This window comes from Prionailurus bengalensis, chromosome A2, assembly GCF_016509475.1.
Source record: "Prionailurus bengalensis isolate Pbe53 chromosome A2, Fcat_Pben_1.1_paternal_pri, whole genome shotgun sequence".
In the NCBI taxonomy this organism is placed as follows: Eukaryota; Metazoa; Chordata; class Mammalia; order Carnivora; family Felidae; genus Prionailurus; species Prionailurus bengalensis.
Genome location: NC_057348.1, coordinates 162,114,829 through 162,124,919, shown reverse-complemented (window position 1 = coordinate 162,124,919; position 10,091 = coordinate 162,114,829). Strand labels below are relative to the sequence as shown.

The 10,091-nt window shown below is 48.7% G+C and overlaps 1 protein-coding gene across 2 annotated transcripts; it reads left to right on the top strand.

Moving 5' to 3' along the window:
• The first annotated feature begins 4,147 nt into the window (after nt 1-4,147).
• On the top strand, nt 4,148-9,697 carry LOC122488507 (GTPase IMAP family member 1-like). Of its 2 annotated transcripts, XM_043589883.1 has the most exons (4): nt 4,223-4,324; nt 4,505-4,553; nt 7,134-7,182; nt 8,416-9,697. In XM_043589883.1, exons 2-4 carry the CDS (start codon nt 4,551-4,553, stop codon nt 9,285-9,287), a joined length of 924 nt encoding a protein of 307 aa, XP_043445818.1. In that variant the 5' UTR covers nt 4,223-4,324; nt 4,505-4,550; the 3' UTR covers nt 9,288-9,697. The 2 variants fall into 2 exon arrangements, with proteins under 2 accessions (XP_043445817.1, XP_043445818.1); XM_043589882.1 differs by lacking the exon at nt 4,505-4,553 and having other exon boundaries at nt 4,148-4,324.
• The last annotated feature ends 394 nt before the right edge of the window (nt 9,698-10,091 follow it).

Genomic DNA, 10,091 nt, shown 5'->3' with positions numbered 1-10,091 from the left:
GGTTGTTTGTTCACTGAATGATTGATTGATTGATTAAAGTTTATTTATTAATTTTGAGAGAGAGAGAGAGAGTGAGGAGGGGAGGGACAGATAAAGAGGGAGAGAGAGGATCCCAAGCACACTCCTTGCCAGCACAGAGCATGACACAGGGCTTGAATTCAAAACAGTGAGATCATGACCTGAACTGAAACCAGGAGTCAGATGCTCAAGCAAATAGCCCCTCACGTCCCTCCAAGTTTTAAAATTTTTTCACTCAAAACATAAATAGCAAACAAACAGCCAAGCAGCTTTATTATTTTTCACTATTATTTATTTATCAGGAAGAAATAGAACTTGAAATTTGCACTGAAATGACTCAAGTCCAAGCTGTGAAAGAATATAAACCACTCTTTGGAAATACAGGGAGAGGCCAGCGTCTCTCTCACCCTTTGCAAGTTCACCATATCTGCAGTTAGTAGGACAGCGGGACTCCGTATAAAAACGTCTGTCGGTAAGACGGTGGTAACTGCTGCCTAGCTCCCTTTTGACGGTGTTTCGTATAACTATAATAAGACACCACAAGGGGAAGACAAAACGAGGCAAACTCCAGGCAGCCAGCAGGAAGGAAGAAGGGGAGGGTTGGCAATGTGGCCAGAGTTTGACCCAAAACTAGGACAGGCTTCCATATGTCCTGGAGGAACTCTACAGACCTAGTACTGGTGGGACAGCCATAAGTGGTGCAACGTATATATTTTGAAAAATATATTAAAGTCTCTTAAAGTTGTTCCAAGATCATTCAGCAAATGAAGAAAGATTATTTCAAAAAAACAAAAAGTCTACTAAATGGTAGTAAGAACAGTGAGTCTGTGACACTTACCATAAGCTGCTTCTTCCCTTCCAACACACACTCACCTCCTCTGGAAGGAAACTGCATTTTGGAAGGTGTGGCCAAGAAGCTGGGGCTCCCTGTCCCCACAGCCTTCCAGCAAGAGAACAGTATCTTGGAAGGAATCAGCTGGTGGTCAGTAGGTTTAACCACTGGGTATAGTGCGGACAGGCAGAGTGGTTAGGGAAAGACGCACAGAGTGGGGCTAAGACAACTGTCACCTCCCGGGACTGTGCAGGCCCTGGCTGCACCCTCTGAGGAGAGACACCAGAGGTTTCACCCTGCAGGGGAAGCAGACTTCACCGGGAGAGTCCAGCCAAACACGCAAACCCCGTGCACAAAGTTGCATTGAAGCGACCAGAGCAGATATCCTTGTCTTATCTCTGATCACTGGGGCAAAGCTCTCAGTCTTTCATCAAGTATGGTACCAGTGGTGGGAGTTTTCACACTGATTTCCTTCAGTTCTTCCAACATGCTTAGAATTGCTCTTTGGAAGCCCTGTCTCTGAATCCAATATCCAGGGCCTTTACCAGGCAATTCCTGTGGCCTGAGTTTTTCCAGTATATGGGTCACACCTTCCTGTTTCATTGTACATCTTACAGGTGTTGTCAAAAACTGGGTATTTTAGGTAACATGGTGTAGTGAATCTGGATACTATTCCCTTTCTGCCTTTCTAGGCCTTGATTTGCTGCTGTCTGTGTGTCCATAAGTATACAGAAATTGCTTTTTTAAACAACAAAATAGAAATTCTGCAGCGGAAATGTATGACTGAAATGAAAATTTTACTAGTGGAGCTCAACGATAGATTTGAATGGCTAGAACAAAGATTCAGTGAATTTGAAGATGTAATAATTATAAAAACACATGTACTTCACAATTGAGCCCCAAAACACAGGAAGCAAAAAATTACAGACGTCAAGGAGAAATTACAATTCAACAACAAGCTGTAGACTTCAATGTCCACGTTGACCAATGCGTACTACAGCTAATCAGAAGGTCAAAACAGAAACAGAAGATGTGACCCACAGATAAACCCAACTAGACCTAACATTACAGCACTTTACCCAACGAAGTAGATTATGCATTCTGTTCAGGTACACAGAGAACGTTCTCCTAAATATGGCCAATAGGCCATAAAATGGGCCTCAATAAATCTAAGAGACTTGAAATCCTAGAGTATAACAGGGGGGAAGCTCCTTTACATCAGTCTTGACAATAATTTTTGGATTTGACCACAAAAGCAAAGGCAGTGACAGATAAAATGAACAAGTGAGATTACATCCAACTAATACGCTTCTGCCTGGCAAAGGAAACCATCAACAATACAAAAAGGCAGTCCACTACCTTTTGGGATGAGCACTGGGTGTTGTATGGAAACCAATTTGTCAATAAATTTCATAAAAAAATAATAATAATAAAAAATAATAATAAAAAAAAAGGGCAGCCCACTGAATGGGAGAAAGTATTTGCAAATCATATATTTGATAAAGGGTTAATACCCAAAATACATAAAGAACTCATATAATTAATAACAAAACCCGAGCAATTTATTTAAAAAGGACAGAGGAACTAAACAGGCATTTTCCCAAAGAGGACATCCAGGTGGCACATAGGTGCATGGAGATGTGCTCAGTATCACCATCATCAGGGGAAACGCAAATCAAAACCACAATGAGGTATCTCCTCACACCTGTTAGAATGGCTATCATCAAGAAGACAAGAGGTAATAAGTGTTAGGGAAGATGTGGAGAAAAGGGAAGCCTTGTGCACTGTGCATGGGACGCAAATTGGTGCAGCCACTGTGGAAAACAGTATGGACGGTCCTTCAAAAATTATAGGTAGAATTACATTTGATCCGGCAATCCCACTTCTGGGTATTTATCCAAAAGAAAGGAAAGCAAGATCTCAAAGAAAGATCTGCACTCATAAGCTCCCTACAGCATTGCTCACAATACCCAAGATGTGGAAGCAACCTAAGGGTCCAACTATGGGTATATATATATATATATATATATATATATTGTTCTGTGAAAAGAAAGAGGAACATCTTGTCATTTGCAACAACAGGGTCGAACTTGAGGGCATTATCATAAGCGAAACATGTCGAACAGAGAAAAACAAATACTGTATGATATCACTTTTATGTGGAATTTTAAAAAGCCAAACTGATAGAAATGGAGAATAGAATGGTGGTGATCAGGGGCTGGGGGATAGGGGGATGGGGAGACATTGGTCAAAGAGTACAAAGTTCCAGTTATAAGATGAATAAGTTGTGGGGATCTAATGTGCAGCCCAGTGATTATGGCTCATACCACTGTATCATACCTTAATAGTTACAAAAGAGTAGATGATCTTAAATGTTCTCACTCAAAATGAGTAATGGTAAATATGTGATGTGATGCAGGTGTTAGCTAATAATACTGTGGTGGCAATTATTTTGCAATATAGAAGTGTATCAAATCAACACATTGCACCCTTTAAAATTACAGTGTTACATTTCAATTATATCTCAATAAAGCTGGATAAGGTGTGGGGGAATAAGGTGGAGGGCCATGGGTTAGGTATTTTCACTAGAGAGAATGAACTGGCAAGACTGGCTAAAAATCAGGCCCCAGAGCATTAGCTTCAGATTAAGTGAAAGTCCTCACTACACACAGGGAGAGTTGACTCCAGAAACTGTAAGTGAGTTAGGCAAAATCGTAGAATTGATTCCAGAACAAACCAGGTCCGGGGCACATAGCACCATACGTTGTTGTAGACTTCTCTCCACAAATTGTATGGCTATTTCACTCACAGCTATTTTCCTCTCTCATGACCTCCTGACAGGAGAAACAGACACTTGGGCCAGAGATACCAACTTGAGGCTAGCCTAAGTCTCCTATGAAAATTCCATCCTCTTCCTGACGTCTGATCTTTAATAGCTGAAAAGACCTCTTTTTCTTTAGGAATGAGGAGATGGCAGAGAGGACCACATTGGTGGCCTTGTCCACACTGATGTCCAGTCAAGGATTCCTCCCTGATTCCTGGGGAAAGAGACTCTCAAGAGGTCATTTTCTAGGAAAACACCCAAAAAGAAAAAGGCAACTGGACATAAGAGTAGTGGGCAGAGGCCAAAACTGAGAACAGGCCTCAGAAATCTAAACTGCCCTTCACTGAGGTTACAGCCCCTCCCAGGAACAAGATGTGGTGCCACGGTGACCTTCGAAAAAGATCAGGACAGTCCCAAGCAGGGGGCGGGTTGCACAGTGGAAACAACGCAAAGGCACCCCTGGTTGGCCCACCCGGCCCATGTCCTGTCCCTTTAAATCAGCACCACTGGGCCCTCCCTCCCTGGGCTCTGAGACTTCCTCCCTGCTCTGTGCTGGCAGGAACAGCCTCTGTACTCACAACCCAAGGCACAGCACCAGGTCGCGGGTTTCTGCAGCCAACAGCAGGGCCTGTCACCACTTCTGCTGGAAGGTGAGCACACACGGGGAGGAAGGGAGCCACCTGGGGCAGGGGGGGAGTGGACGAAGTGGGTGGTGTAGGGGGGCTCTAAGGAATTCAGGGCCTGGTTGCAGCTCACTGAGTGGGCACCTGCATTCTACTACCTCCCAGGAAGGGGAGCGGGATCTAGAAAGAATAACTTCACCCTTGCAGGCTTTTCAGGGAGCTCTGAGTTTCAGAACAAGCAAGTGAAGAAGAAATGGTAAGCATCTTCTCCAGCCGTGGAGTGCGCACACTTTTACGTGGGACTACATACTTCGTCCTGCCCTGCTCCTCGCCTGGTCAGAAAGGTGTTTGCTAGAAGCACTGCCAGGGCTGAGCACGCTGGAGAAGGCTGCAGACACCCCCTCTGAGGGCATGTGCAGTCAAGGAGAGAGACATTTCTGAGGACAAACGAGTCTAACCTCAGAACACATCGCAGCGTGGAAATCGTGTCTGTGAGCCAAACCCCACTCACACCCTCCACCTCCTCAGCCTGTGCACCCCCAGGGACTTGCAGCAGCCAGCAACAGTTATGAACATGGTCTTCAGACCTCTGCAGTACACATGCTTGTGTGTCCTTGCACATCCCTTCCCCCCGCCAAGCTGCCCAGGGCTCTGTGCGCTGGAGCCCTCTTCATCCCCACACACTGGCTATAAATGAAGGGCTTGGACAGGATGAATGGCTCAGAAACTCAGAGCAGGGACCCGATGCAATAGAATCACTCAGAGGGTTGGGGAGGGTGCCTCAGTGGCTTGGTCCATTAAGCTTTGAGTCCTGCGATGGATTCTGTGCTGTCAGTTCAATGCCTGGAGCCTGCTTTGGATTCTTCGTCTCCCTCTCTCTCTCTCTGACCCTCCCCTGTTTATACTCCATCTCACCGTCTCTCAAAAAAATAAGTAAACAGTAAAATAAATTTTTTTAATAAAAAAAATCCCTCAGGAGGAGGGGTGAGAAATACCGTTTTTTTAATGTTTATTTATATATTATTTATTTGTTTGTTTGTTTGTTTATTTTTGAGGCAGACATGTGACCAGGGGAGGCACACATGAAGAAGAAGGAGAGAGAATCCGAAGCAGGCTCTGTGCTATCAGCACAGAGCCTGATGAGGGGCTCAGACCCACAAACCATGAGATCATGAGCTGAACCAAAATGAAGAGTCAGACACTTAACAGACTGAACCACAAAGGCACCCCTTTTTTCTTATTAAAGTACACATCTATGAAACAAAATGTCAAATATATATTTTAAAGACTCCCATAGATACTTCCAAAAGGCAGCAGGTTCAGGAAGCTGGGGAATATATAATATCCAATCACATTTAAGATGCTAGGAGTCTCCATGTTCTATATCAGTCAGTGACTCCAAGCCTCTAAACCCCAGGTGTCAGCTCTCAGAAACTCTGGAAGAATTTTTCAAATCCCATCCCAAACCATCGCAAACCTTTGGGAAGTCCCATAGGGGCCAGGAGTCCAGTGGATTTCCTAGAGCACACTTGGTCAGTTCCGTCATCGATAAGGACGTCTTGCTTTAGCTAAATTCTTGTTCTTTGCACTGAATCTTCCGGCTGTTTCTTCAGTTCTGCTGTGCAGTCAGTTATGGGAGTTTGCTAATTTTTACACACAAGATCACTACTCACCTAAAACCTGTGGGATCAACTTTACCAAGGGCTTTGGGGAGCCCAAAGGGACGTTATGCAGAAGACAAACCTGTCATCTAACGCGTCAGAGACAAGTTATCAATCAACCCTTCCCTTTGCTTGTCCTTGTGTGTTGCCCATGGGACACAGCAGTAGCCAGGTGTTGCCATGAAGAGGTAGCATTTGAAATGGATGGCGGAGCACAGACAGGACTCAGACAGAAATGTGGGAGAGAATGAGTGGTCATGGGGGTGAGCGCACAGGTGGGCTGGAAAGGCCCTGAAACCTGTCCTCTGCGGAGCAGCTGACCCAGAATGGGAGTGAGTGGGACACAGGGCTGGCAAAGCAGACAGAGCAGAGCTGCGCCCTGGTGACCAGGTCCTCGTGAGATCAAGCAGACTCCATCACTGAGTGGCTAGCTGTAGTAAATCCTGCCGGACTTGGGGTCATCGCTGAGTTTCAGAGGCCTCAGATTCGGGGCAGGAACACCAGGAGCCGGAAGGGAGTGTCCCATCTCTCCAGCACACAGGTCATATTTACACAAATGACACAAGCCAAATTCTTTGGTCTTCGGAGAGCAGATCACAGGTTCTTCACATCAGCATGGGAGATAGGTATCTTTTCCCAATTTTCAAAAGCAAACTGCAAACTCTCTTCTTGTCCCCCGCCCCCCCCCCGCCCCCCCCCTCGGCCCATCCCCAGCCAACCGCCCTAAGGTGGTTCCCTATGTCACTGAGCAGAATTTCTGATTCTCACGGTTTTCCAAAGTCTCCCTTGGCTGTGGAATCTTCTGAGAAATCTTTGTGCCTACAGTTAATGCCACTGACATAAATTACCTGGGAAATTCTCAGCTAAGGCTCACTCACTGACACAGAGGACGGGTTATCACTTCCACTCTGTCATTTGCACTCAGGGTCCCTGAAAGGACCAACGAGGCTCACCAAAGAATTGCACGGTTTGGTTCCAATACCAACCAGGTCCTTACAGGGTTCTTCCCCAAATTCTGATGTTCAGAGGAGGGCAGGAAGCATGACCTTTCATTGGGATGTCACCAGCTCTTTGGACCTTGCCTGAGCCACCTTAGGTAGTTATACCTATTCGATAAACGAATGAATGATTGAAGGAATGAAGGAACTAACAGGTTATGTTTGGAACTCTTTCAGGTGGGCATGGGAGGACGCAAGATGGCCAGAGATGAAGAAAATGCCTACGGTAAGAACTGATCTCAGGGTGTACATGCCCCTAGGCGTCAGCTCTGGGTCCCAAGGCCATGGGCTAACTCAAGACTGAACAGAGACATTGGGGCACCTGCGTGGCTCAGTCGGTTGAGCGTCTGAGTCCAGCTCAGGTCATGATCTTGCAGCTCGTGAGTTCGAGCCCCACGTTGGGCTCTGTGGTGACAGCTCAGAGCCTGGAGCCTGTTTCAGATTCATCTCCTTCTCTCTCTGTCCCAACCCACTCACATTCTGTCTCTGTCTCTCTCAAAAATAAATAAACATTAAAAAAAAAAAAAGACTGAACAGAGACAATCCTAGACATGTCCCCATGCTGGGGTGAAACAGCTAGAGCCCCAGCTTTGCATTTTTGCTGGACCTCTGCCCCTGCCCTACTGTAGGATATTAAGTGCCTTGACCAGACTGTGCCTTGGGTCCCACAGGGTACAATGAGGATAATACATCTACTCCGATCCCCACAGAAGATGTGGAGGGTTGAGATCATGAACTGGAGGGAACACGGTTTACCAGGTAGACTGTGTCCATGAACAAGGATGGAGGGTTAACTGTGTCTTACTGGAAGCAGGTTTCCTAGAGAGAAGAGGGAGGAGGAGGGGAAGTGGAGGAAGGGAAGAAGCAAAGAGATCCTGTCACCTAATACTCAGAGCAACCCTGGGAGACACAACTCTCTGTCACCCCTCCCATTATGCAGAAGACGTTAAAGGCTTAGACTAAACTTGCCCAGGGTTCCACAGCTGGCACATGCGGGGCTGTGATTCCAACCCGGGGTGTCTGGGACTCCCCGGCCTCCCAGGCCTTCTATGCCCTCCCGCATCTCCTTGCTGGGATGGCCCCTGGGAGCAGTCTGGCAGAGGCCTGGGAAGTCGTCGAGCACGGAGCAGCTCTGCAAGGTGCAGACGACCAGAGGTAATGTCAGCTGAAGTCATGGCCTGCGACCTTCGAGGGGGACCCTCCAGAGCAGTGTGCACCCGGTGCCGGAGCATGGACTGGGAGGCAGGTGCAGGCACTCGAGCCAAAGATGGAAGAAAGGTGGCTAAAGATGCCCCCGGAGTCGCACAAGCTCTAACCAGAGCGCCTGGGAAAGGCCTGGTTGGACAAGCAGAAGCAGGAGGCGTCGGTGCCCTCCTCCGTTCAGGAGGCACCCCGTAGCCCCGGTGGAGCGAGATGCGCGCTCTCAGGCCGGCGGCCCAAGCCTACTCTGTCCTCACAGGTTCCCAGGACCCGGACGACCAGCAGCAGCCGCTCGCGCAGGAGCGCAGGCTTAGGCTCATCCTGGCCGGCAGGACCGGAGTGGGCAAGAGCGCCACGGGCAACAGCATCCTGGGCCACAGGCTCTTCCCGTCCAGGCTCGCGGCCACCCCGGTGACCAGAAGCTGCGCCCTGGGGAGCCGCAGCTGGGCCGGGTGGCGCGTGGAGGTCACCGACACCCCCGACCTCTTCACCGCCCAAGGCCGACACGCGGACCCGGACTGCACCGAGCGGGCCAGCTGCTACCTGCTCTCGGCGCCCGGGCCGCACGCGCTGCTGCTGGTCACGCAGCTGGGCCGCTTCACCGCCCAGGACGAGGAGGCGGCGCGCGGCGTCCGCGAGCTGTTCGGCGCCAGCGTCCTGGCGCGCGCCGTGGTCGTCTTCACGCGCCGGGAGGACCTGGAGGGGGGCTCGCTGCACGACTACGTACGCGCCACCGACAACCGTGCGCTGCGGGCCCTGGTGGCCGAGTGCGGCGGCCGCGTGTGCGCCCTGGACAACCGGGCGGCGGGCGCCGAGCGCGATGCGCAGGTGGGCGAGCTGCTGGCGCTGGTGGAGCGGCTGGCTCTGGAGCACGACGGCGCGCCCTTCACCGACGACGTGTACGGCCTGGCGTGGGCCCGGCGCCACGCGCGTCCCGAGGACACGCTCCGCCTGGTGGCCGCACGGCTGGCGGCCCGCGGTCTGGGGCGGGGGTGGAGGCGGGAGTGGGGGCGGGGGCGGCGCTGGCTGGAGGCCGCGAGGCGGGGATGGCCGCTGGCGCTCCTGCTGCTGGGGGGCGCACTGTTATTTGTCCTGCTGCTTCTCCAGCGGGGGGCTCCAGGCCCAGATTGAAGGCTCTGCCCTTCCAAATGCGGGGAGCCTGGAGGGTAAAGGGGCTGGGTCAAGGCGCTGAGGGGAACTTAAACCCAATTTCAAAGGAAACCTGGAGTTTCAGACTGGGAGTCTTAATGACTCAGGATGCCTTGGACACTGTATCGACTTTGCAAAGGCTCAGGTTCACTTTTAGCATTCAAATGTCACTTTTGACTATATGTACACTATTCAAATAAATGTGGTTAACTTTCAAATGGCCTTAATTCATTTTAGTAGTTTGGATGTATTTTTCCTTCTTGAAAAAATAGTGCATTGACTGGTAGTGTTTTGTAGAAAGTGGATTCATGGCAAAGGGAAACAAACATTTTTGTGTGTGTGTGAGCATTTATCAAAACGTAGACACTGTCTTAGTCCGCTTGAGTTGCTATTTAAAAAAAAAAAACGGGAAAGCTCTCAGTTTTTCCCCATTGAGGATGATATTAGCTGTGGGCTTTTCATAAATGGCCTTTATGGTGTTTAAGTATGTTCCTTCTATCCCAACTTTCTCCATGGTTTTTATTAAGAAAGGATGCTGAGTTTTGTCAAATGGTTTTTCTGCATTGATTGACAGGATCACATGGTTCTTTTCTTTTCTTTTATTAATGTGATGTAGCACACTGATTGATTTGCATATGTTGCACCAGCCCTGCAGCCCAGAAATGAATCCCACTTGAAAATGGTAAATAACTCTTTTTATATGCTGTTGATTTTGATTTGCTAGTATCTTACTGAGAATTTTTGCATCCATATTCATCAGGGATATTGGCCTGTAGTTCTCTTTTT